The following is a 27,213-nucleotide window of genomic DNA, read 5'->3' on the forward strand; positions in this document are numbered from 1 at the left end:
ACGTAGCGCTGCTTGATGCGATGTTGTGTATCATGCTGTTCGCACTTAAAGGGACGGTATCGTAGGCCATGACCTACTCAGAACGCATGCCAATCTGTTCCCCATCGTCGAAAATACGACAGTGCGAATTCTCCCGCTCCAAAAGACGATAGTTATAAAGAAATGAATTCGATTAATAACAGCGCTGCATAGCATCCCACGAGCTCTGCCGGCATCTCCCCGAATAATCGCGTGACGTGAAAGAAATGGGTGACATGAAAATTGAGATGCATGCATTGAGATTTCGCACGTCAATCAATCAATCAATTAATCAAAAAGACAAGACGGAGTTTCGAATTCTTTTGAATTGCCCCTTAGGAGGCAACAGGCAACCGCCAAAACATGTAATGCTTTAGCGTCTCCACTTCAAAGTCGAAGGATGACAGGATCTAAATCAAGACAACGCTGAACTTAGGAGAAGCTTCAGAGAACGAGGAACTGACACAACGTCATATTCAGGGTGGCACTGAACGGCAGAGCTCTGCTGGACTGCAAACCTGAGCACCCGTACTGTGCCCGTATAGGCACGCTGATTGGCCTATCCGGTAAAACGTCAACGTGACTTCTTTCGGCGTTCAACGCGCACCTGGCGTCTTCAGTTACGGTCTATTTGTGCAAAATTCTGGTAAACTACTTCGTTGTTCTAAATGAAACCTTTAAGGTTGTACTACTAAAAGAGCTCGCGAATAAAATTTCAGTTAGGTTCCGGAATCGAGGCTGTCCTTTCCACTCTATCCCAACTATGTATAGTACCGTAACTCGAACTCTATGTGCCATAATATGTCATTTTTCTTTCTTTTCTTTTTTCTGGGATGCATTTCTCCAAGAGCACAGTAAATAACAAAGCAGAAACCGAAGAGAGGAAATCAGCTGAGACCGTTTCCTACCTTTCTCGGGTTCCTCAGGAGGCACCGTCACGTTCACTGTAAGACACGTCGATAAAGTATATTAGTACTTGCTCCTTGCTCTACATATGTCGTCGTCGAGTCTAGCTGTGTTTTTGCAGTACACAGTGTTTGGCAGTATTTTGCAGGATGGTTCAAAACAGAGCAAGCGAACGGTACCAGAAGCAGGCAGTTGTGAGATTTGTCTTACCGCATTTCCACACATCGCAAAGGTTAATTGTCTCAAGTACAGGCTCCTGACCCTCGGGACACTGCGGTTTAAAGCTAGGTTTGCAGGGTTGCACGCCAACTATAAGAAAGAAAAAGAAAGCGAATCAAAAGAGAACAAATCCATGGATGAAAAGAGATCAATAAATGAAACTCGCGCCGTGGCTGCAGCCATGTCCGCCAGGATTGACCACTGCATACCGCACACCGGAAGTGCCGCCATATTGGTGCGAATTCTCCACAGGCGCACATGTGCGTCACAGAAGGCGCACTTTGGGAAGTCTTCTCCGATGCAGACTTCGCCGAGTGCTCTTCGCGCTTGCGCAGATTTCGCGAGGAGGGCGCGCTCGACGAACAATTTAGCAGACGACAGTCTGCGGCGACTGGTTTGCTTGAACAAATGGCGGCATACCGTGGAGGCGAAACAGCGAGGAACAATCACACTTGTAAGTTTAGTGTCTCACGTTAGACCTGACACATTAAACCTGAAACAGTTTTTTTAATTAACAACGCAATTAAACTATTAATTGAACAATGAAATTCACAGTGAAAAAGCCACAATTTCATTGGTGTCCATGTTGAACTAAGAGAAATTCTTGCTATTACGGCCGATTCCATTCGCGTGCCTCCTGCTATGCGCCCCCTGGAGTCTTTTTTTTTATTATTAAATATACGTTGCGGACGAACGGCAGTAGATGGCGCGCTTAGCAGTGCAAAGAGTACTCATTCGAATGAGAGAATGGCTCGAAGGCGCATATATGAGGCACACTGTGACGTCATGTGTGACTCAAATCACTATTCGAACGCGCCTCTGGTTTGTGTGTGTTATACTGCCCTTGGCACACGGGCAGGCTTTAATCATCATTGAAAATCAATGGCCACTGAAAATGCACCTGGCGGCACCAAGCGTGTAGCTCGTCAAGTAAGTGTTGAAAGAGCACCCATTGGTTTCCGCAAACGATTCCCCGCGATGATTGGACGCCCTACCCAACTCCGGTTTCCTTGGAGCACGAACCACGAACGACGCAACGGATAACGACATCCTGCATTGCGCGAGGAGAAATTTTTGGCACGGTGGGGTGCCCCTTTAATACTCTTGTTAAACTGATTCCCTCTGTAACGCCCTATGTTCTGAGGGTATCTTCCACCAGGCATAGAATGTTCCATTCCTCGTGATAGACAACGTCGCTGTCGTGCACTCAAAAAAGATCGGGACGACCCGAAAAAGACACCGTAAAGCAGGGTGTTGAACTGAAAGTCAGCCGCTCTTTTTTTTTATTTTTTACCGGAACCAAACCGGATCACTATTTCTTGCCATCTTGGACCTGAGCCTGATCTAATGAAAAGTACCGTTCCGAACCGGTTCGGCAAATGGTTCAGCGCTATTTTATTTTTATTTAGTTTTACTTATTTATTTTTGTGAGGCTCTTGGACAAGGATGAAACGAAAGGTGCGTAGGACACCCTAGTCGATGGCTAAAACTGTCTGATATGGTGCAAATGTTACTCAGACGCGCTGTGTGTCGTACGTGCTTTTAACTTTGCAGATGTAAAAGATGTACGCTTATGTTTTACTAACATTTTCTAACTTGCTCTGATTGCGTTCAACAACGCACGTCCGCGCTTGCCTTGTCATCATCTCATCATGCATATCTTAAATAAATCAATGTTTGATGTCAAAACGCTGTTCTGGGTATTCTTACTTAATGCGTTGAAACTTAATGTGTTCTTCTGAGGTTAATGTGTTCGTGGGAAAGCTTGCAACAAGTTAGCAGTTTGGTACGTTACGGTGGTTTGGGCACGTAGAACTTGACTGTGTGTGATTACACGCACAAACGAGTCATCGCCCATCAGTTCTCCACAATTTTCGCGCTAATTAATTTTGGAACAATACTGGAAACTGAAACGTGGCGACCCTCGCGACGTTCGCCGAGCACAAAGATGGAGTTGGCCCCGGATTGGCGGACAGGTATCGCGTGATATTAAAGTTTCCACGTAACACATTTGAGACGCTTTACTAATTACCATTAGACCTGCTTTGAAGAACAACAGCAACTCTTTAGAAGTGTGGTTTTAAGCTGTTAACGGTCGTAACCTGTGAGCTCCGTGGCTGTGAGAAATACCTATGCGACCAGCGCCATCTGTACGCCTTTCCTCTCTCGCCGCGCCTCTGTGTCGTATGCTCGCTGTATCGCTGCTGTTTGCAAAACGTCGCGATTTATACGAATGTCTGGTTTACGTTCTTGTGTTTAAACCGGTCACCGTCGACGATGAATCGTGCCCAGCACTCGCGAGGACCGCCACGCTTCCGCCTATAGATGGCTCGCCTAGTTGCTTGCGTTTTCAATAGATGGCACGCGAGTTGCTTTAGAGTTAGCGCGTCTGGAGTCCGCGGAGTCCGCAAGGTTTGCTTGGGGCCGCAATCCAAGTTGCGAGCTCACAGGAAAGCACACAGTTTCTGCAGGTTTATCATTCATTGTACAGTTCATTTTAAGAGCTCGTTGCTTATGAATATCTCGCAACCTACCACCCACGTGATATGTTGCCCAAATTTCGTTTGATTTGTTGCCAAAACTGCGACGAAGTCCGCCTGGTGTGAAACATATTAGAGGGTAGTGCTGACGCTCATGTGTCCGGCATTCTTGTTGTTGTACGTTGTATGTATAGACGCAGTGTTATGCCCATGCGATGTAGCTTCGTCGCCGTATAGTTGACAGACAACGCGGGGTTGGTGTCTACTTCGGCACACTGTTGCACGAAATTTGGAATCTGGATTTTCGATAAAACCATTAGAGGGATTGGGACGAAAAGTGTGGCGTTAGAGTATTGCAGGCATACGCTATTCAATGAGCTAATTTTGTGAGATTATGCCTCAACAGCTTTAATACATGTAAATAACTGTTAAAGCGAGGACTCTTACCTTCGCATTCGGGTTCTTCTTTGGCTTCGGGGCAGACTTCGCACCACTGCTGTTCAATCATACATTCGTCGGACGAAGGACACAGTCGGGAGTTCGGAAGACAAGGCGAACATGAGCAGGTGCAGTCAGCAAGTATATCCACCGTTCTTCCCTTGAGGGACAAGACAGAAGACGTCAAATACCAAACACAGACTTATGGTTTTTAAATGGACTATCGCATTCGGAAACGTGCGTGTGAAACCTAAACGGCAATGTCCGTCGCTGCTTCACCGTCAGCTTCTCCACGTTTCTCTTCCGAAAACAGCTTATGCATTAAATAAACGAGTTTTTAAAGATTCACACTCCCTCTGCAGCAAACACCATTATGACGTCAGCCAGGCACACGAATAAGAGAGCAGCGAAGGCGATTGTCTTCGAGTTCGTCTGCTGCGCGTTCGCACCGCAATATGCTAAGTGAAAGTATCTCGGTAAACCCGCCGGATTTCGCTTACCACCGTGAGTTCTGACGCGACGATGTTGCGTGGAACAGGGTGTTACCTGGTACCTGGCTGAACGAACACGTCCGACACTAACCAGAAACGACATTCCACAAGCCGGTCACAGACCCTCCGCGAACAACAGACGCCGTCCCTCGCGCCTGCCTTTCGGTCGCCAACGGCAACGCCAAGGCCTCTCTAGCCGCTCCCTGATTGGACTTGTCCGCGCCAGAGGGTGCTCACTGATTGGACTTGTCCGGGTGACGTTTCGGGAGAGGGGATTCCGGAGTACCCTCAACGTCCGTCGTCTGCGCTTACCATGCGTTACGTCACGCTGCACAGGAACAACTCCACTAAATCGCGTCGGATTTTCGGCGTTCATATCAGTGATGAATGCCGAGTAAGACTGCACTATAGTTTCGGAATCGACCGCGACGAGCGCGATAGTCCCTTCAAATGCGATAGCATTTATGAGGGAACCCTCGAGTTTTCTGGAGGTTGGGCATGTCGCAGCGTAAGCCCTGCACCCATTGGGCGTGTTAAGCAGGCTCCCGAGCGTCGAACGACGACAAATCGCTCGGGAATAACACAGACAGACAGAAGGAAGAACTGAAACTATCGCTCGAGTTCCTATCCTATAGTACATTGTGTACGAGAAGTGTTATTGATCGCGTCGCCGTTAGGGGCATAGACAAGCTATACAGGCTGTATAGTGGCTGCCACTTCAGTCAGCTACTTCAGTCTCCACAGGACTCTACGGTCCATCGTCGAATATAAAATGTCCCCAATGAGTAGTCGTGTGTCAAAAAATAAGAAAAGAAAAAAAAAGCCAAATTCATCCAACGCGTACCTTTGGACATGGAGGACACTGCTTCGGTTCACAGCTTGATCTGCCGTTAAGTTGGCACATGCAGTGCTGGCACGTTGATGTTTCCAGGACGTCGCCCACCTAGTGAAAACAGAGCGTGTACTGAACTGTAGGCACATGTACAACATGCGAAGTGACGTCATAGAAGTTATATTTCATGCGAAAGCACCCAGGACCTTGGAATCGGTGCCTTTGGCACATCAGTGACACCGGCTCTGCTTCATCCGCTACGAAGCCCATGTAAAGCTGCAACAGGCCTGGATCTGGCATTTTTAATTGTCGGGGTTAGAAGTTTCCCCAACTTAGCACCCAAGGCAGATAGATTAAAGCGTATCATATTAATGCATGCAGTAGACATGACAACTAGGTGTGACTGTGTCTACAAATATTGAGGAAGTGTCACGTAACTCGTTGTCTGACAACTCTTTTTTCGTGTTCCGTTAGGTCGGACTGGTTTCAAAACCCAATGCCACGGGATCTTATCAAGTATGATACGCTACCGACACTGCGTCAAATGCCGTTCTTGGAAACTGAGAGGCTGAGGCCAGAATTCCAGTTTAAAAAGTATCCAATCAAATGAAGCAGTCGTGCCAACGCAATGGGGGAAAAGGGACACCTGAACAAAAGGTACACACTAGTGTATATGTATACGTACCTCGAAGAACTTGCCCTCTCGTACGCAGACGCACGTAGCCTCGTCCACACATTTTCTGCCGTCGCATGCGAATCCTACGGGACATGACGCAGGACATGCCGTCCCATTCACTCGCGGTACTTCTGGGCACAGTGGAACCGGTGGCGCCACAGTTGGCGGAAGTGGTGTTGCTGTTATTTCTGTAAATCGATTTAGTAGTGGTGTAGAATCAGCATTAGTATTTGCATGTATGTAGGAAAGATATCTCGTCACGGCTTAGCAGGTCTTCATCAAAATGTTCCTGTTCCTTGGCAGAACAAACACACGTGTATAGCTATCGCACACCAGTGCGAATACGATTCCTTTTTTTATATATATTTCTATTCTATTCATTAAAATGGCGCGCTATAATGCATACGTTCATCAGTGAACCTGGTGGGCTGCTGGACAGACTCAACTTAGCTGTCTAGCGCAGAAGTCGCAAAACTATACATTGTCCAACATTCGGGTGGAACACTTACCGCAGATATAGCACGTGATCCGGGCCTTGTAGTTTGCACACCGAACACCGCCTTTCTGCTCGCTGTTGAGACATCTCAAACCGTGCGTCAAATCGCAAGTGACCTTCTGTCCAAGTTGCCGGTAATCAGCGCCAGTCGCGTATTCCACACATTCGATGTCGATAGGATCGTCGCATGTGCCTGACTGTCTAATGATTTCCTGGATGTCTTCGATGTCGCCTTCGTTGACCAGTGTCGGTTCTGACGTGCTGACGAAAGGTCCCTTCTGCTTGCAGGGATCTGCGGCAAAGGTGGAACGACATCAACGAGGTCGAACATTTGTTTGCTGACGTCAGTAGTCGCAGGCGGGTTTGGAGACCGCGCTGACACAGTTACCACAGCAGGGTTAAAAATGTGGTGTTTGTCCCCTTCATTGGCACCGGCCACTACCACGTGACCCGTGACGGTGTCGGAGTATCGCTAGAGCTGTGTGCTATGTCACTATTCCTTTGATTTATCTTTCGTGCATCGTGTCCTTTGCCACAGGTGCTCTGTAGGGTTAGGTAGGTAGGTCTGTAGGGTTAGGTAGGTAGGGTTAGGTAGGCTCTGTAGGTGCTCTATAGGGTGCTCTGGTCTCTCCTAATTCTACAGCGATGGCCTTCATAGTTTTTCAGACGCGCGGTTCTAGAGAGCATCCTCCACGATAAAGATACCTCGAACGAGGATCCTAATGTCACTTTAAGCGCTAGAGAAACATGTCTAAAATCAATCAACCCAAAAGGACTTCGTCTATGGTGTGCCATGTAGATCTTACACGATTTTTTTTTATGATCAGCTATTGTGAGCCGACGCTGGCTCGCAGTATTCTCGATGCCAATTTACCGCGCGGTAAATCTTCAGAATACAGGACCAATATTCGACCACTCTCGCCTATATCTAGCCACTATTGGGCCAAGATTCTGTGGTGCTTGGGTGAGGATGCTAGATCCCTGATGATCATATATCTCGTTTGGTGATGTGCCGGTCTTGCATATGATTAAGTTACGGAGGAGGATAGGACAGAATATTGAAATCTCATGAGCTATACCTGGAATAGGTGTAGGCCCCGGGGTTGAAACCCATGGAGGGGTCTCTGAAATGATTGTAAAGTTAGGTTTATTAGTGCAGTGCTTACACTAAAGCCTATCAGGCAATCGCTTACATTTGGGATAAACGGAAAACAATGTTGTCAAACTAGTTTGAATTCAAACAAAAACCTTATCATGCTTAACGGTAGTCCGTTAATAATCCACATTAAATGGCATTGCTTTTGGAACGCAATGAAGGAAGCGACGAACTTCTCCACTCGTCGCTAGGTGTATTTGTTGCCTTCGTTTTGGAGTGGGTCTATTTTTATACCGTTATCTCTAGGTATATGCGAATATTTAATATTTTTCGAATACCGAAGCGAATTAATTTTATATCTGATTCGATTTCCGAATCGAATGGAACTTTATATATGCGAATTTCGAATCTTCGTCATATTCTGGTCGGCATGAATATATCCCCAAGCAGCACAACATCTTGCTCCAATATTGGACCAATGTTGGCAATGCCGGCCCAATATCGGTCCAAAATTGGGCCAATATCGCCAGTACTGGTCCAATATTGGGCTAATATATTGTGCTGCTTGGGTCGCGTATACATGCGGTACACATGTTTACACCCGGTACACGTGCTCCCAGTCCGGTTATATACAACTATTCCCTTTGCATTGAATTCGGCTTTAGAACTGTTCGCTCCAGTTATGTATCTCCATTCGTCTCGTATACGTTTAAGCTTTAATAATTATTCGCACATGTCTATAATTATCTTAATAATATCCGAGCCACACAGGCACGGAAATGACTTTATCGCCGAATGGCATTATTTGCGAAGTTCGTGCCACACGCCATTTTCTACTGACATAACTGACATTAAACCATACTGACATTAAACGCCATGATATCGATGCGGCCCACTCACTAAGTACAACGTAAGTTACGCTACTTTAAAACGTTGAACCTATAGTTAAACATGTTGAAAATGCATGCAATATTCTGAAATGTAATTATACCTAGGGGGCCTTTATGTGGAGAAGTTCTACTGTATTTGGATAACATGGTCAGTTAACGGATTTACCAACCGGTGCCGAATCGAAAACAGGGTATTTGGCGGCACCTCAAGTTTCGAGCACTTTTGTTGTTGTTTCGTTGTTTTATGCAAACTATAATTGTTAAACATGAGAGAACTGATGTTCTGAGGCTGGAACGACATAGAAAGGACAAATGCATACAAAGCCTCACATTGCCGAAGAATTGCCTAAGTAAAATGTTACTCTGCGCTGTCAATGGGAGCGACAAAAGGCATTTCATGGGCGAAGGAGTTGTGGCGAACTCAGTAAGCAGAAAATGGCATTAAGGCAAATCCCACTAAAACTGTCCGTGTGGCACCGCATGAATGACATCACAACTTGACTCACTAAGCACTTCATGTCATTTTTTCTTAATTTCCCCGGCTTTACGGGGCTCTGACTTTGAGTACAAATTTGATAAGGAGAGGGTGGGGGGGATGAAAAATTTTCCTAGAAAAAATGAGTATAGGGGAGGGAACTACTTGGCGTGGAAAGCCCCCCTAGGTTCATCGATCGCAGTTTCAGGATCAGCATACCCTTCTGCAAAATTTACGAGGGATTTTCGCGGTACATGCTGTCAACGCAAACGTGCTTACCTGTAGTAGTTACTGGTGGCGGTGTACCCTCCGTAATGACTGTAACGGGATGACGAGAAGGAAGATATTAGGTCACATGTTGAACGTGGCGTGCAATGGTGCAATGGCCGCAATAATGGTACCGTGATGTGTTACACGTATAAGGTTTGTCCGTGCAGTGTGTCGACATGGTTGCACTTGCACGCAGGGTAGGACCGCGGTTCTTCTGACGTGCGCACACGGTACTGGAAGCAATGTTTACCTCCCGCACATTGCTACCGCCCTCGGCTGGGATCGAACCCGCGATCTTGAGCTCAGCAAGTCAGCACGTTACCGACTGAGCTATACCGAGGACGCTGAGCAACAATGGCGGCAGCGGCGATTGAACGCCGCAATCATCATCATCATCATCATCATCAAAATGAAGTTGCTGCTGTTGTTGCCCTTGTTGTTGAACGTGACGTCATAATGACATCCAGAGAAAACACTGTGTTTCGAGCGCTGCCTAAGACGCCACAGGTTGCTTCATGACCCGAGAGTTTTCGGTGCCACTGCGATGTCGTCTGCAAAATAATGCTCCCCACGGGGACCACGCGCCTTGCCATTTTTAGTTTAACAACAACAACAACAAACAAGACATCTAGTCCAGACCTGGGTTGTATACCTCAGGGGTGATACCAAAGTCGCAAAATTACGTCTTGAAATGCTGAGGGAGGCCCTTTAGTGCCTACGTGACACGTCGAAAAAAAGTCGAACAAAGATGCTTTCTGTGCTCGCCTAACGTGGGCGTCGACGACAATTCGTTTAAAAAATAAGTCACGTACGGCAGTCATGTCACGACAGGTGTGTGACACACTATAACTGTATGTGCAGCGCCTATGGCCACTGTACTGAGACGGTGCCAGATGATCTGAGTCATCTGCAACGCGCCCATATAGAGGCCGACTTAAGAATCATTCCAATTATTTATAATGCTTTCGCCATCTATGATGAAGATGAGTACGAAGTTGTACACCACTCCAAGGGCAAGTACGTACATGCGGTTCCCTATAGCGGTTCCAAGGACTAGTAAGCAACGGTGAATCGAACCTCTGAGTGAACACTATGGTGCCGCTCCCGCTGACGTTTCGTGAACCGTTCTGTTTCTACAGCGTCTTGCAGGTTCAGGATGTCAGGCGCGTCAGACTAACCCTCAACCTCATCGTTATCGTCATCGTCAGTACGTGGTCGCGTGTCTTTCGCGTTTTCCTCTAGTTAAGAAGACAAATCCTCGCCTAGTATCATCGTGTTTTTATTTTATTTTTGGTGCCACATGAGAAGGACGAAGACTATCGGCCCACTCTTCTTTACAGGCGACCTTAATGCGAGGCAGGCAAAGTGCTGCACTGATTGTGCATAGTTTTAACGGAATCAAGAGAATCCTAATGTGTTCCATATATATATATAAAAGTGAAATAATAAGACTTGGACTACAGATTACAGGAACGTTAACAAAAACTAATTTATTTAATGGGCATTTTAACACATAGATTAAAAAAAGAATGGTCGACGTTTCGACAGTGGCACTGTCTTCGTCAGGACGAAGACTCCTGACGAAGACAGTGCCACTGTCGAAACGTCGACCATTCTTTTTTTAATCTATGTGTTAAAATGCCCATTAAATAAATTAGTTTTTGTTAACGTTCCTGTAATCTGTAGTCCAAGTCTTATTATTTCACTTTTATTCAACTTCGTAGCCGTCTGATATATTAACCTATTTGTTCTATATATATATATATATATATATATATATATATATATATATATACATATATATGTGTGTGTAATTTGATGTGCCATTTGTGATGCGTGAACATTCTACGTAGAATAACGTACAGAATGTAACCTTTGTCGTTAAAACTCCCCATGTAAAACATCACTTTTCCTCTGATTCATTTGTGCCTCTGCTAATGATTTCCAGTATTTTTGTGCACATTTCAATATTAAATGTTGTATTCCAGACATCTACGCTCAAAACACGCCTATTTCTCATAGTAAAGTTCTTGCTTGGCATGGCAGTTTTCTGTTTTACATCACAGTTGGCCCTGGAAGCTTTAACTCTCTAATAACCCTGTTCTGCCTTTCAAAAGCAGATATTCATTTCGTAGCCAGCCTTTAATGTTTGTATTCACAAGTGTCGTCTGGCAACAATGACCTTACCGTAATCCTGCCAAATCTACACCCATCCGTGCGCTCCGGGATCGTTACTAAACTACAGTCTACGAATCAACTATAGCGAACCATTCCTTAGGGAAGCGGGGGGGGGGGGGAGGTGCTGAAGAGCGACCATTCGCTAGACAATGGCCTAAATAAAATAGCTGTCAAGCCAAGTCACAGCAAAGTCGTAGCCAAAGACGGAATCGTGGCCGTTTACTTACAGCATCCTGCTGACTCTGGCCAGTCACACACTTTGTGGACAGGGTTGAAGTGCAGTATACCAGAGCAGTGTTTCTCTGTGGTGATTCCGTGATCGCACTGATAGTACTTGCTACAGTCTGTCGGGTGCGGGAACAAGCCGGTGATATCCATGCCTGGTGGACATTGAAAGACGGGTGGTGGTGGTGGTGGTACTGGGGTCGTTCCCTCTGAAGAGAACCGAAAAGAAACGTCATCTGGAGTGAACTCTAACAAAGGATATGTCGCGGGTATCATGTTTCCCAAATCCTTAGCATTGTTCGATCTGTGCGAACAAAAATTATTCAATAGAATGGCACTTCGAACTCTATTGATATATCGACCAATGACGCACAGACTATAGGCGCAATAATAGAGCAGGCTGCGTAAAAGTACATCTACGTGTAAAACTACTATTTAGTCGTTATGCACCATCTATAGTCTACGCCCCTCTATCTTCTGTCGATGTGGGATTCTGTGTAGAAGACAGCATTATCTTTCGTATCTTGTCATACGTGGCTCAATAGTCAGACTTCGCTATCTTTCCGGAACCTATTTTTTGGGATAAGACGATAATTATTGGAAGCGCAACTCAGCGTCCAGCAAAGGTGCCTTAGTACTCAGTAAGTCTTCGTGAGCGTTTTCAGCTTTGTTTATAGATTCAGCCTGTCTGTGCACACAGCTAACGCAAGTGCACAAGTCCGAACTACACTAGAAAGTGACATTGCTGAAGCCGTTTCGTCCACTACATCCACTGTAATGTGAACTCGACTTAATGCAATTCAGGACAAACTTTGTTAAGAGGGAAGCTCTAACATGTGTAAGAATTACCAGATATATTGTCTTACCTTTGCCTGGACGACAGCCCAACACCGTGAACCTTAGAGCGGCCCAGTTCTTCCACGTTAATGGGTTGACGCGTACAAAGCGTGCCACCACCCTCTTGCGTAATAGGTTTCGTACTCTCGAAGTGCTGTCGTAGTTCCCAGAGAATACCTGCAACATCAAGCACGGAAAGTGACGTATATAACCCTGTCGCTACTTCAGTCGAGGTCACATGGACATCGCGCCCTAGCGCCCCATTTCTGTAGAGCGATATTCCGAGAATGGTGCCTTGAAACCTTCACGTTTCGCGTTGAATATCGTGCTTTACGCACTCTAAGAAAAAAAAGGAGTAAAACGGGGAGTAATTGCAGCTTCCACTCCCCTAGTCTGCAATTACTCCCCATTTTAGTCCCCTAACCCAACATTTAGTCCCGACATTTACTCCCCAGGACTGCAAATTGTCACTAAACTTCGCGAATGGTCTCCTGAATGCAACAGTCTACGTAAATATGTGCCCTTGGTCAATTTGAACGATATAAGGCTGTATAACTCAGACAACGTAGCAATTTTCCAGCCACACAGAGTAAGAAACAGTTAACGCATTTTTCTTCGCAAATTGTGCCCTATGTATGGCGCAAGATTTTATATCACTCGATATATCACCGTTGACGGTTTGCTTCAAAGTATTTTCACGCATGCGCATCAATTATGTACCTGGGACTTTTACAACAGCGCGTGAAATGCGGTCTTCACTCTGTGACATTCATTTACTCCCGTCCATTTACTCCCGAAATGGACTATTTTTTGTGGCAATGCAATTACTCCCCAAAAGGAGTAAAAGTACTCCTTTTTTTCTTAGAGTGCGGAAGCTGAAATCCCTCGACTGAGTATTTCTATGTCCGTTCTTTCTAAGGGTGTCTCTCTAAGGGTTCAGGTGCCCTCAGTTCTGTGTTGTCGCATTTTATAGCAACTGATATACTGACACAGTCTAACAATCATACGACGGAACATGTGCGACTTGGCCTGTGTTTTGTTTTTGTTTTTGTTTTTTTTGTTCTCGACACAGTTTGACATTTATATCGTTCGCGTAGCTCCATACCAAATCATCGCCGTTCTCGTCTCGTATTGGTGTCCACGTGTCACCCGTAAGGCTTGTGTAGACCTTGTACGAAGTCGTCCACTGTGGAGCATCTGGACGTCCCAGCGTTTCCACCCCTGTGACATTCACTGGTTCCAGGAAGTCCACCTAGGATATGAAAATCGGTTTCTTTGGGTGTCCTTTCTACGATAGAACAGCACCAATGTAACAACGGAACGCTAAGTTAGGCAGTTGTCATTGTCTACAAGGCGAAGGCGTGCCATGCTCGATTGGTATAGAGCTGTCCCATGCATGGAAAAGACTGGTGGATTGCAGTCCACGCGTCAAGAAGACGCAAAACTTGTACAAGCATCATGTAACGCCTATGCATGACCTCTCTGTGAGTCAGAGTTGGGAAGTCGACTGTTCTCAAAGTCTCTTGTTCGACCTGAGGTGATGCATACCCACATTCAGAATCCTATAGGTCTTCTGAGTGAGTGGACTACCGATGGCGTATTAAAGTCACGGAGCAACGTGCAATCTAAGGAATCCACAACCAACGATATGTTACCTGGACGTATTGGTTCTTATCAGCAATAGCGGGAAGCCACGCGTGCGAGTCAGGTCGTGAGTGATGGGCTGTGTGCTCGTCGTCCTTCTGGGATGAAGAAGAGATCTGTTCGTCAGAGACTCCCCCGTATTCTTCCTCCATGTCCTCGATGCACTCTGCAACAAAAAGGGGCGTCGTCGTATCGTTCCCACAATGTCCGCTCAAATCACATGCACTTCGGGTACTGGTAGGCGCCACCTTCCAGTGTTGCTGAGTTTAAGTTAGGGTGCCACTATACGGAGTGAATTTATATGTCGCCCTCAGTGGCTCGGTCCGTAGCGCGTCCGCCTGCTGATACTAAGGTCGCGGGTTCAAACCCGGCCGAGGGCGGTGGCAACGTGGTGGAAGGGTACAAGTTGCTCAGACACGAAGTCTTCCGGGAGGAGCGTTACGTGTGGTGTGTCGCGTGTCGAGATTTCGGCGCAGGTTAAAGAACCCTCGGGTGGGCAAAATTAATCCACAGACCCGACCACTGTGGCGTCACTCATGATCGCATTCGTATCGCGACGTAAAGCCTCAACTTATTTTTAAAAATTTAATTCATTTTATGTTCTTATTGCAATCTCGCTTAGGGACACTGCACGCGAAATACGAACGCGCCGCAACGAATTTGTGAAAATTGCACGCAAAACTTGATAGTTTCGGATTCTCCATGGGTAGGTGACGTCACCGTAGCCTCAGTATATTTCCTATAGCAACACCGGTCCCCGCTCTCCGCCCTACATTGGAAAAGACCAGCAGCAGCTGTGGGGAGGAGCTATGATGCACCGGACGCGTGCCATATATTGCACACCACGCCATGCCGTCATGCTTTTCATAACTCGGAATTACGTCACAGGGGGAAAGAGTATTGTGGAGAGAATACATCCTGAGACAAGTATATTTAGTCGCTAGTGGCCCTTTAATGGGAGTTACCCCTTTGGAAGGTGACACATGTAGCTATTGAGATCAGAAACAGTACAGAAAAAAAAGAAAATGAATGAAATAAAATGAATACCTAGAAGGCCTCCGGAGGTTGGCGGTGGCGCAGTTATAGTGACTGGAAGAAAGAGTTGGATTAATGGACGGCCATAGGTCTCCACGTAATTACTATAGAGGCTGCAAGTATATTAGAGTACTGCACCGAATGCTTATTTACCGTAAGCGCATCCCAGCAAGTCAAACTTGAGAGAAATTCCTCCCTCCCAAGTTACGGGTTGAATGACCACGGTCTTTGCTTCGAAAGGAGCATCGAAGACAACGCGAGACTCGATGGTGGGATAGTAATTCCCACTGAACACCTGTTAAGGAATGATCTCGTGTTAGTGGCGGCTAACAGTATGACTACACGTTCGCTTGGAATAGTGTCGAATTCTATGTTATAACTTTTACTATAGTGCAGTAGCGACACGAGGTCGCTGACCGCTCTTCACAGGGCACACACCGAAGCTCACCGAAGCTGAACAGGCAACTGGAGCGTCGTGTGGAGAAACTTGACCTTGTCATCGCTGTGCCCCATTACGTCACCGCTCACTGAGTGGTACGCACATGATCACCTCTACTCTCGCACCCTCTCACCGTACTCTCGCACTCTCCTCGGTGTTAAAAGGGGATCTACGTGTTATGTTTGTGTTCTTACTAATAAAGTGCAAAGACGTACTGTGTTGCTCCGTTGAGACCCAATAAAGCGGGAAAAATTTCTGGAGCACGGGTTTCTCAACAGGAACAACCATTTTCAATAAAAATTTTATGGCGTGTTGGGGAAATTTTATAGTCCTTGTGAATTGTGATGCGTTTGCAGACTTCCGCGTTTCAATGGCTTAACTGGCACATTTTCTTCGTTACGACGTGCTCATAGTGAAAACGGGACAGTAGGCTCATAACAGCAGTGATCTCACCAAAGTGGCCAAGCGAACCCACGGCTTGCAGAGTCTTACCCCCGAATTCATAGATGCGATTTTCTTTTTTTCGACTGGACTTGCAGCTGCTTTGGAAGAGTGTCAAGGCACTTCGTAAAACATCCTCGGCTTAGACGAGGTCTTGACAAGACCTGTCTTCGAGACAGGTCTTGGCGCAAACTTGCATAAGTCAAGATGGAGCGTCATGTCAAGTTACATCTCTGAATGCGGGGGTTAGTGCTGGAAATGGGACCTTGGTTCACCCTATCCCTACGCCTCGCTTCACCACATGCCCTACGCACCGACATAAGTACATCGGCGATCTTGTGGTATTCATTTTCTCCTAAAGTGCTCTCGTTCAGTGACGTAGCCAGGGGGACTGTTAGGGGGTTCAAACCTCCGAAATTGTACCTATGGTACATTTGGGAAAGGGAAACGAGGGTGAAGTCCTCCTTCCCCATGTAAAGTCCCCATAGCACCCCTCCCGAAGTATTTTTTTCTGGCTACACTGCTGCGCTAGTTCATCGGCCATACTTACCTTTGGTGTTCCGTCTGGGTTCACAACGTTGCGGAATACAACGTCGTCGAGGCTGTACCGGACAGTGTATGACGTCACCATTTGATTTTTGGGGAGGTTGCCCAAGGTTACTATGCCGTAGACGGTTCTCGGTGGATCCAGCTTTACTCCGATGTACTCTTCCTTCGTATTGAACCTGGGGGTCCAACCTTCCCGTTCTGTAAAATTACCACGTGCGTTGAATATTATTTGTGGTTTAGTGGGATAATACATAAACTACTGCTTCCATCAATCGCCATTTCTCGTGTATCTTGCAAGCATAGCTCGTAAAGGGCAGATATTAGGATTTCTGTGCAACAAGGCCGAAAGTATGCCTGTAGTGCGATGTCACACTCTGGTCTCGAGGGTCTGGTGTCGTGATTGCTTTGTCTTGTGTGTCCGTCCGTGTTTTCCCAACAACCGTACGTGAACATCGAGTACTATCTTACGCGAATATCACGCGAATATTACCAACTAATGTAGCGTTACGGGTGGCCATGTCTAACACCACCTTCACAGGTTGCAAGACAATCTCTAAAGTATAAACGCACACGTTTAATACACTGATTATAGCATTGTAGGCCATACATTCAATACATAGAGCAATACTTGGCCATGGAGCACGCTCATTTTGTATTAACATTTCCAAAAAATTTAAAGAAAACGAGCTTTCCAAAGCTCGATAGGCAGACCGCAGCATCAAGAACGGAATTTTCCTGCGAAGGAGCAGACGGTTACCATGGGAACGGGCACGCCCCGCCCATTTCAATGACAATGCGCGCGCGTCGTTTTCCGTAACATAACATGCATTATTATTTCTAGGGGCTGAGAGAGAGAGAGCGAAACCGCCTTTCTCGCAGTGTCACATTGCCCGTGTGTAGTAACTTCCCAATGCGGATTCATACGAGCACAAGTTTTTGCTCCGTATATATTCAGATGACAATTCCCCGCATCATCAACATGATTACTGTAGAAGTGGGGGAATCGTTCCACAACCCCCTTTGTCATGTTTGCCCCCTATGACCTAATCACCGTATAGTGCTGTATACACGTGAACATCTCATATTTTTTTTTCATGCCTTATTGAGTGTACCGCAGCGCACACCACGCTGTCTTCCAAGATGATTCGAATACATTTCATGGCTCATCGTCATTAGCCCCGCTTAGGCTCCTCGCAACCACAGATTCCTTTTCAATCCCTTACAGACTCGGGTTTGTTTACTCTCTCGTATCAATTACGGAGGAAATCGCGCTTCGATTGTTTCCAAAAAAACACTGTCTCGGGGGGCATTCGCCCGACAAGGCTCGTTACAATGTACCTCATTAATCAGCGCCTCTTACAACAAAAGAGACGGCAACCGGGTCGTGCCTCTTGTGAGCGGCTGATTTGTGCTCTGATAGATAGTTCTCGATGTGTGCTACGAACAATGGGATGCACTTCATTAGTGTGCTCCTTATCGATCACAGGCCGAACGGCGAAGTTGTTGTTGCGGGAGTCTCAAGAAGAATGTGGACTTCATTGGTAGTCGGGCGAGAGCTGTGGTTCTTGTTCTCGACAAGGACCCTGTGTCATTAGTTCACAATGCAAGGTGCTCGGACTGATTGGTCTAAGTGTTTTTTTTTTTTTTCGTTTTCTGTGTTTAAGTGTTTAAGATTAATAACTGCTTTTGGAAATGGTGGTACTCAAAATTCTGCAAAGAAGAGTCACGTCGAGGTTGTGGTACGAAGATCGAAAGTTAGTTCCGGTTTTGTTGTGGACTGTCAAGCGGAATTATCCCTGTACCACATCACCTGCAGCTGTGAGGGTCTCTGTTATGCTACCCGGGCTGGTTACAAGGGCTCTCCTGCAATACCTACAGGACACCGAGCTGAGGGTTACGGTGTAACCTGGGAACACCACCAGGGCGTAGCTAGCCGACATAGGTCTTGCTGACCTCTCCCTGCGTGGACGCCACCTCCTATTCATTAAACTTATATACCCCCCAGGTTGGGGATCAAAGAACGGGCACCGAGTCCAGCGCGGAGTTGAGTTGTTGACGTTAATAGCAGTGTACTGCTAGTGCGTATAGTTACACTGTATATACACTACAGTGTACAATTAGTAGCAGGGTAGAAAGAGACAGAGAGAAAATGTGTGTCCATGTGTGAAGGAGAGGGGGTGTATGCGATTGCTCGAAACTGGCAAGAGTGTGACGTTCCGCGGGGGAAAGGGGAGAGGGGGCTTTGCTGAAGATACTGATGGAGTCTGTACACACACACACACAGTTTATATCTATATATATATAGATAGATACTCATGGAACGATGCGGCAGCACCAGAGGACACGTGTTTCGCCGTGTTTGCGGCTCGTCAGCCCTGGGTAGCTGCGCATCGTTCCGAATTGGCAAACCAGGGGTCACTCAGCGAGCGATATACACCTGGGAGGGTGACTGAGCACTCCTCAATGCCACAGTGCAAGCCAGTGAATTACAATGCAGCAAAAAAAAATATATATATATATATACATATATATATCCGGAAAACACATATTCCGCTAGTACGATAAACCGAAGTACTCATGTCAGCTGTACGATATGCAAATTCTCAGTTATACATAACGGTCGTCTTACCGGGTGTCAACCTGGCTTGATCAGGCCCAGTTGTGTAATCCAGGCTGCTCGATGCGACAAGTGCGGTGTCCGGGACCGGTTCGGGTCCGGTGACGAGGTAGATGAAGCTGTCGCAGCCTACTGCGTGGGGATTAATAAAAGGAATGGTTACACCATGTACCATGATGTAAGTGCAGACGTAATGGACGCCGCGTACATCGGCCTCTTTCCTCTGAACTTTTTGTTTTCAAAACGCGTGTAAAATAAAGTATAGCACATTACTGAAAAATAAACTTACGTTGCGGCGGTGGTCGGGTCGGAGGTGTGACAACGATAGTTGTAGTCTCGCCTTCCTCTGTGATGGAAAAAAATAGCAGTCATATCTTTTTGTGGGTGCCCTCGCATTTTTCATTGCTGCGCAGGAACATTCTGTCGAAAGTTTGAGTTCTAATCTAAAATCTCTTTTATATATATATCTGGAACATCTTCTGTCCGGAATATCTGGAATATATCTTATATACAGGGTGTCCCAGCTAAGTGTATACAGATTTTTTAAAAATATATATGACACTTTTTCGAAGATGAAATCAATTGCAATATAGCATATGCTCAAGGGCACTCCCTAGGAGGGCATTAGCAAAGTCCAAAGGCAATATCTTAATTAACTTTCATTAATAAACTTGTTAATTATAAAAGCTACAAAGTTGCCCCAATGAGAACATCTGTTCCTTTCGGTCACCTGATATCGTAGCAGTTTTCAGAACAAAAATGCATTCCATAGATCGCCCGCAAAAAATTAGTGAAGGAACGCCATTTTTTTTTCTTTATTTTGTTCATTGCGCATCTTCGCTACAAAGCACTGTGCAACAAAATAAATACGACCACAAAGGATAAAATTCGATTGTTTTATCATATTGAGCAAATCCAGTGCGATGTCAGATATTCCGAAGATGTTGGGCTCATAGAGGGAGAGGGCGGGTAACGCTGACGGTATATCCTCATCCGCACGCGGCACCAGCGCTTGTATGATCCGCGACCGCATCCCCTATACCGCGTTACGTGAAATATCTGTGTCCGCGCGGATATTGAGTATATCTGCGCATCCGCAATCATCGATAAGAACTAGAGATGGGGCTATAATCCGAATCCAAGGTAGGTTCTGCGTATCCACGAATCTTACGAATCTCGAACGTATTTGGAGTCCTTTCTTAAAAAGAGCATAAAAAGCCAGGGGAAGAAAACTCTTCTGCTGAAAAGTGTCTTCAAGTAGAATTTGATATACTTGTTTAATAGAAAACAAATTAAATAATAGTTCACATTCAGGAGTAAACATGCCCATAACATGTTGTTCATCGACTACAGGAAGTACATAAACTCTCTGGTCTGAATTCTTTCTATCGAACTGAGAAGCGATCAAAAGCAAAACCATGTTACTTTTAAACTTCTAATGTAAGAGTTCCTGCCTGAACCTCTTTTCAGTCCAGAGCAACGTAAACAAACGAGAAGACACAACTGAAAGTTTTAAATTTTTCGACAGAGCAAAATTCATCTGACAGAGCAAAACTGACCTGGGTAGCAATGTCCGGGTTTCACCTAGTTTTACCCAGAAGGCGACATACTTTAGGTGTAGTGAGCAATAGAATTCTTACCGCAAGCACAGAAGAAGCGGACCTTGTAATTTCGGCAAACTCCGGAGGTCTGGTCTGCATTTCGGCAAAAGAATCCATCGTGCACGTTGCAGACATAGTTAACCTGTCCGACGGAGTCATAGGGCAGGTCCAGTTCTACGTCTCGGCACTCGATGTCCGTCACGGGCCCCTAGAGGAAATCAAACTATCAGCACCGGACCATACAGATCAGTGCAGTTTAACTAACTGCCTACACGACTCTTCTGCGTCTCATTCTTAGACTATGGTGGTGCGATCTGGGACTTTCACACGGGCAGCGACATATAGGCGGAATATAACTAGGGAGTGACTTTATCGGTTTAAATGCCTTCCTCAGATTCGGGAGGTAAAAATCGGGTGCTATTTTTAAATCTGTAATTCGGGGAGAAATCGGGCGGTAATTGTGCCTCCGGGTGTTTTTGTTTCTCCTCTTGTCTATTAGGTCATTTCCTAATCTCTCTCCTTTATTATTACTATATATCTTTTTTTATTTTTTTTGCGGGATCGTGACCTTTCAGCTGTAATCCCCGAAGGCATAGACAGTGTTGACACACATGGGTGTATTGCTGGGAACCTAAGTGAAACAAACACACCTACAAACAAACAAACTAAACACCTTACATGAGTTCCACGTGGCGACCTTTGTTCGTCTTCAGTGGAAACGCCACTTGAGGATTTCATAGTGACTGGAATTCGGGGTGAAATCGGGTTTAACCCGAATTGGTCGGAGGTCAGTTCGGGGGGGGGGGGGGGATAAACGGGCGGAATCGGGTTTAACCCGAAAAAGTCACTCCCTAAATATAACGTGGCCAGAAAATGGCACTCACGGTAATATAATTAATCCCTATCGCTGTATGAGAGCCCAATTACGTCCCACTGTATCACTTGGCAAATCTTGAACGACGTCATGTCCGAACAAATGTGCCCACCGTCTGGATTTCCTGCATCACCTTATTAAGGGTCACTTTGAACTGCTGGCCGACGACCATGTTTTCTCGTTCGGTGGTCACTCACAGTCAAGAACGCGCCATAGCCTACAGTTAACATGTGCCTGCCTCTGATCTTTCCTCCTTTCCTTTTTTTTCTTCTTCTTCTGCAATAAACATATCCCCACCCCCTCTCGAATCGATGTTCACAAATATTCATTTATATGCCTAGGATGATATCTCACTGGAACAATCTCCCGAACTCCTTGGTAACCTCTAGTAATTTTTCATGAGAAATTGAGAAATGCAGGGGTATTATGTAATCTCCTTGAGTTTATTTCTTATTTCTTAATTTTCTTTCTTTATTTATTTCTTATTCCTTCCTATTTCTTTCTTTCCTTAATTCTCCTCTTTTCTTTTTATTTATTTATTATTTCTTAATTTTATTTATTTATGTATTTATTTATTTCTGGAATAGCAAGCCGACGTCTCGTTTGGCTGACATTTCCCCCGTTTATTTTTTTTTTTTTTTGCTTTTCGTCTAAAAAATATATTCCCCCCCCCTTGAGTGGTTGATTGCATTACATTATTATGCATAGTACTGCACAAGGGTATTTGTCTGTCTATCATGTTCTTCGTGCATTTTATTTTTATCATATTGCTTATATTGTTTGTTTTACATTTCTATCATTTGTGCCTATCATTTCTATCCTTTTCACCCCCCCCCCCCCGCCTCATGCTTTGGCTGCCAAAGGGCGGCCAGCGTTATAAACAAATAAATAAATAAAGATATCAAGATTACGTATAGTCATAAGGTGCATTAGAAACCGAGGGGAACGCTTTATGGTGCCTATCCACGCTTTGTCCTACCGCAGAGCGGCGAAGTTAACAATGACGTCATAGTCAGTAGACAGTCAGTAGTAGTCAGTTATAATAGCTTTTACAAGTCTGGCAAATGGTAGTTCAATGAACGACGTGTGCCTATTGTCTTTGTGATTAAAAAAAAATTGGTTGACCGCAATATGACTCAGCAGTGGCAGATTAAGGGCTGTCTGGTCTCCGGGAGAATTTTGACCACGAGTCCACGTAAATAATTACTTTGATTTCTCGATGAATTCTATTAGGTGCTCTTATAATCAGCAAATGAATAAGAAGCATGGGAACTGCGAACGTAGGACCATTGTTTAAGGAAAATTTTACTCACCACGTGAAACTTAGTGAAACTTAGATGTTATGCAAGACGTTGGTGACTATCGTTTTTGTTCGAGAACACATGTTCGTCATGCATCCTTCCGCAAGAAGAACAAGGACAACAAGAACAAGGAAGTCATGGGGAGTCCCCTACTGCTCCTTTATATCAGCCCTGTTTCGGAACAGGACTGACTTAGAGGTGGAGTAGGAGACTTCCGATGACTTGAGCGATGACATCATCGCTCAGGTAGCCACTGGTAAAAGGAAATAAAGAGACTGGAAGGCTCACGTTGCAGAAACCGCGCAGCTTTTCTTGGGCCTCGAAGCCAACTTCACGGTCTCCCTCGGACTCTGCTGCCCCAGGATTGCCTTCGTCGATCCATTCGCTCCAGTAAGAGCACGGCTTAAGCGTAGTAATTCCTCCCTCAATTGTTGTAGTAGGTGGAAGCTCTGTCGTCGTGATTAATAGAGGCGGTGGCGGTGGGTAGCCACAATCGCAGAAGAACCGCACTTCGAAGTCAGGGCAGGGTGGAACACCGACCACCCCAGTGTTCTCGCACACGAGCCCCCTCTGGAGGTCACATATGACACCGGGTCGGCCGATTTCTTCCACGGATTGCTGAGGCAAAAGAAGGGCTTGATATGCACATGTCCAAGTTATATGGAAAGGAGCGGAGCTCCACGGCTTCAGAAACTATAACAACAACAACAACAACTTTACTTTGAGATGATGAATGGGGAGTTTCATCGCCAGGGGGCGATACTCTACCCCATTGCTGGTGATGATGTGAGGAATGAAATTATGAGCCCCTTCACAATATGGATTGAAGTCTGATGGTGCCCAAAAAGGTCAAAATGCGTTTTGCGGGCATAGCGTTGGCGGGCTGGATTCAGCCAGGGACCGAGCAATTTCGATAGGGAGTTAGGGGGTCGAGAGTTCAGCTGATTAAGAGACCAGGGGGCTTAATCGCTTCACCGTCGTTACGGTCGTTACTAGCTAACGAGTGGCGGGAAATTTAAAAAGGTGGGCACGTCATAAAACACGTGCACGGCGCTCTTCGCGCGATACGTGAAGGCCCTGGTACACGTCACGCGCAATGTGTCACGTGCCCACATTTTTTAATTTCCCGCCACTCGTTAGATTACGTTTACTCGTTAGATTAGATTACTCGTTAGATAACGACGATGAAGCGATTAAGCACCCAGGGGGCTGAATCGCTTCACCGTCGTTACGGTCGTTACTAGCTGTTCACACGCACAACACTGAATCGATTGTGTATGTGTGTGTGTGTTGTTCTTTTGTGTTCCCCAAACTCGGGGAAATGTCTTTGCAGTAGATTTCTTTTCCTTCTTAAGTTGAACGCGACTGTAATTGCGTAGTCTCCGTGTACAATCTCTTTTCACTTATAAGCTGGCGGCGTGGGTTCGGGGTATGCACAACGGCGCGCGTCTTTCCGAAACATACTAATTCTCGCTTACCTTTGTAACAGCAGTTCTGCATTCAATGGCCGTCGCATTTTCGCATTCCAGGCCTCCTTGTTCTCTGACGTCCTGAAGTGTTTCGAAGTCACCGGCTGTAGTAGGTTCGCGCTCGTTGTACCATTCAGTCCATCCGTGAAAGCACTCAAGTGGAGGAGGTACTGGCGTGGTTATAGGGACTGGCGTGGTTATAGAAACTGGCGTAGTTGACGTGGGCTCTTCTTCTGTTGCAAAATTAATGGGGTATAATATACTACCGAAGCAGCAGAACGTCTTGTCTCCATACTGGACCAATATTGGCAATACTGGCCCGATATTCGTCCAATCTTGGCCCAATAATGGGCAAAGCAAGTATATATATTGCCTCTTGCATATCGATATCCTAAAAGTACCCAGCGTGCGCACCCTCAGCAGCTTTGCGGCTCTGCCTGTGTTGAGACTGAATTCTACGTCATTCTTTACTCTTTCGAACCCTTGTTTCGTGAATTAACTGTTCAATCGCAAAAACTGCAGTAAGAGTTGTATTATACAAACTTCGAACTCTGTATATTACATAGAAGTAGCAAAGAAGTTCAAACATGTTGCTGAATAATAAAATGGAACTTTCCTTCTGAGAGCGTATACACCTTGTAGAGTGCGTACTTTGAAAATCGATTCGTGAAGTCGAATTCCATCTACGCCATACATTGTACGCTTAAAATTACTACTTTCTTTTAATCTACTTAAAAAGTAAAAGTAAAGTAAAAGTAAATTTAATCTACTTTCGAAAAGTGTTGTCCTCAAAATAGACACTTACTACACGCGCAGTAGTAGCGCACTTCGTAATCCCTGCAGGCTCCTTCGTTTTCTTTGTTCCAGCATTCAAACCCTTTGCTCAAATCACACGTCACTCGCTGTCCAGCGTCGTGCCAGTCCAGTTTATCTGAAGTGATTCAAATAATGGGACGGTATTGGTGAGGAATACTGGGCACGACAACATCGAGCAATCAATTATTATGCGATATAGTATACTATGAAAATGGCGGCGGTGCAATTTGTCCGGGACACAACAGCAGCCTGATCGTCCTGTCATTCTCGAACAAAGTTGGACAAGGCAAGCTAGATAAAAAAAATAAAAAAACGCCCACTGAAACTCTCATTGAAACAATATACGTTTTCGATTGTGGTATAGTCACCCTATAAGATTTTCGCGTAAAGAACGAGAGCCAAGCACATTTGGCGCGTGCGCAGCAGCCGTTCGATTTCCACGCGCGCGCGCTTCCCTAGCTTCGCGTCGGTGACATCACAGGTCACGGGGTTCAAGCGCCCATGTGACGAAACATGTAAGCGCGAACCAGAAGGCCAGCCGCCTCTGATTAACCACTCCGCACAGTTTGGTGCATAGCATGACAGGGGTGACACAAACCCGCCATTGTTGTAACTACCCTCAAGCAGGTATCATTTGGCAAAACTGCCATCTTGTCCCGGTTGCACGTCATAGAAAACGCACATTTTGAGGTCATGTGACTTCGTTTACATGTCGTTTTGCCGCTTACAGACATATCTGCGTCGTTATAAAGCCAAGAGATGAACATAGTTTGCCAGCGTAAACCATGCGGTGCTTCTTCCTCAACATGGTAGCCAAATTCTCCTTAGTTTAAGTGCATCGCATTGGCTCGGTGAGTCTTCATCGCGCTGTCGTCATCACATCTTTGGAAGTCGTAAACAGTACTAGGCCTTATGTGCAAAACTGCGCGTTTTACTGCGAGGTTATCGGATAAAAATAATTACCGTGATCGAAAGACATCGGAAACGTCGCGCTGAAACAACAAACCGCATTGTTTACAAACGGTTTGGCCACCGATTACGGGCGCCGCCATCTTTAAGGTCACATGTGCCTTGACGTGTGCTGTGACGTTGGGACCAGGACCTGTCCAGGATGCATCGCGTTCGCCCAGCACGCTTTTCGTCTACGGGAGCAATACATTGAGCGCCTCCCCTGTGCATAGCATTCTGTCCGCAGCTAATGAGAGAACACTCCCCGTATACTGCCCACAGATCGTAGACCTCCGCCAAGCCGCGTATTTATGCGTCCCTCTAGATTAAATCGCGCGGTCCTAACAGGTCGTTCCGCGAAAATTTTTTTGTGTCGTAACCCCTGGTACACGACCTGACGAACTTAGCCCTGCTTTCATGCAATGTGAAATGTCGTTTCCTCGCTCCTTTAAAACCAAATAGGAACAGCAGAACACGGGGTAGAAAACGACTGAGAAGCAACGGTACGCTCGATGTAACGTCCTAAAAAAAGCGCTATAAGAACGGGAAGCGTATAAGATAATGCAGAGAACGTATGCTTGCCTTCAGCTGTTCTGCATTGTACGGCGATCGGGTCGACGCAGATGTCGCCTCTGAACTTGGCAGTACGGATGTCTTCGAAGTCACCGGGCCCTTGTGGCGTGTCGTAGTCAACCATTCGGACCAGCACTTCCCTGGGACCGCTGTTTCCGCGGTACGGAAAAGTAAAATAAAAATTGTAGAGAAAAATTACGCAATTCTACCGTACGTGTAATGTGTCTGTTAGGGAGTTTTAGTTGTATAGCGTACGAAATCGTCTTGAGCACACAAGGAAATTGTTTGTCCACACTGCGCGCGCGCGCGCCAAACGCAAAGCCAGGTTGGGCGCATGCGGAGTGTGCCTGCTTATTTCCTTGCGCACTCGAAGCGATTG

The 27,213-nt window shown here is 45.9% G+C and overlaps 2 protein-coding genes across 3 annotated transcripts in view; one reads left to right on the forward strand and one right to left on the reverse strand.

Annotated features, from left to right (window-relative positions):
• LOC135398939 (tRNA (guanine(6)-N2)-methyltransferase THUMP3-like) overlaps positions 1 to 27,213 on the forward strand; it is a 283,535-nt gene that overhangs the window by 43,779 nt on the left and 212,543 nt on the right. The gene's annotated exons all lie outside the window — the stretch shown is intronic.
• The window catches only part of LOC135398935 (hemocytin-like), a 70,921-nt gene that overhangs the window by 32,919 nt on the left and 10,789 nt on the right, over positions 1 to 27,213 (reverse strand). For both annotated transcript variants that reach the window (XM_064630508.1, XM_064630507.1), the window contains exons 12-33: positions 26,844 to 26,983; positions 25,303 to 25,428; positions 24,507 to 24,730; positions 23,317 to 23,646; positions 20,893 to 21,061; positions 19,542 to 19,598; positions 19,265 to 19,384; positions 16,637 to 16,833; positions 15,360 to 15,501; positions 15,219 to 15,260; positions 14,183 to 14,337; positions 13,633 to 13,779; positions 12,557 to 12,704; positions 11,693 to 11,899; positions 9,297 to 9,335; positions 7,636 to 7,680; positions 6,570 to 6,848; positions 6,070 to 6,248; positions 5,397 to 5,495; positions 4,071 to 4,221; positions 1,135 to 1,233; positions 927 to 962 (exon numbers count right to left, since the gene is read on the reverse strand). In XM_064630508.1, the coding sequence (XP_064486578.1) occupies positions 927 to 962; positions 1,135 to 1,233; positions 4,071 to 4,221; positions 5,397 to 5,495; positions 6,070 to 6,248; positions 6,570 to 6,848; positions 7,636 to 7,680; positions 9,297 to 9,335; positions 11,693 to 11,899; positions 12,557 to 12,704; positions 13,633 to 13,779; positions 14,183 to 14,337; positions 15,219 to 15,260; positions 15,360 to 15,501; positions 16,637 to 16,833; positions 19,265 to 19,384; positions 19,542 to 19,598; positions 20,893 to 21,061; positions 23,317 to 23,646; positions 24,507 to 24,730; positions 25,303 to 25,428; positions 26,844 to 26,983 (3,131 nt within the window). The remainder of the gene's footprint in view (positions 1 to 926; positions 963 to 1,134; positions 1,234 to 4,070; positions 4,222 to 5,396; positions 5,496 to 6,069; positions 6,249 to 6,569; positions 6,849 to 7,635; positions 7,681 to 9,296; positions 9,336 to 11,692; positions 11,900 to 12,556; positions 12,705 to 13,632; positions 13,780 to 14,182; positions 14,338 to 15,218; positions 15,261 to 15,359; positions 15,502 to 16,636; positions 16,834 to 19,264; positions 19,385 to 19,541; positions 19,599 to 20,892; positions 21,062 to 23,316; positions 23,647 to 24,506; positions 24,731 to 25,302; positions 25,429 to 26,843; positions 26,984 to 27,213) is intronic.

The sequence above is a fragment of the Ornithodoros turicata genome, chromosome 6, assembly GCF_037126465.1.
Source record: "Ornithodoros turicata isolate Travis chromosome 6, ASM3712646v1, whole genome shotgun sequence".
Classification (NCBI taxonomy): Eukaryota; Metazoa; Arthropoda; class Arachnida; order Ixodida; family Argasidae; genus Ornithodoros; species Ornithodoros turicata.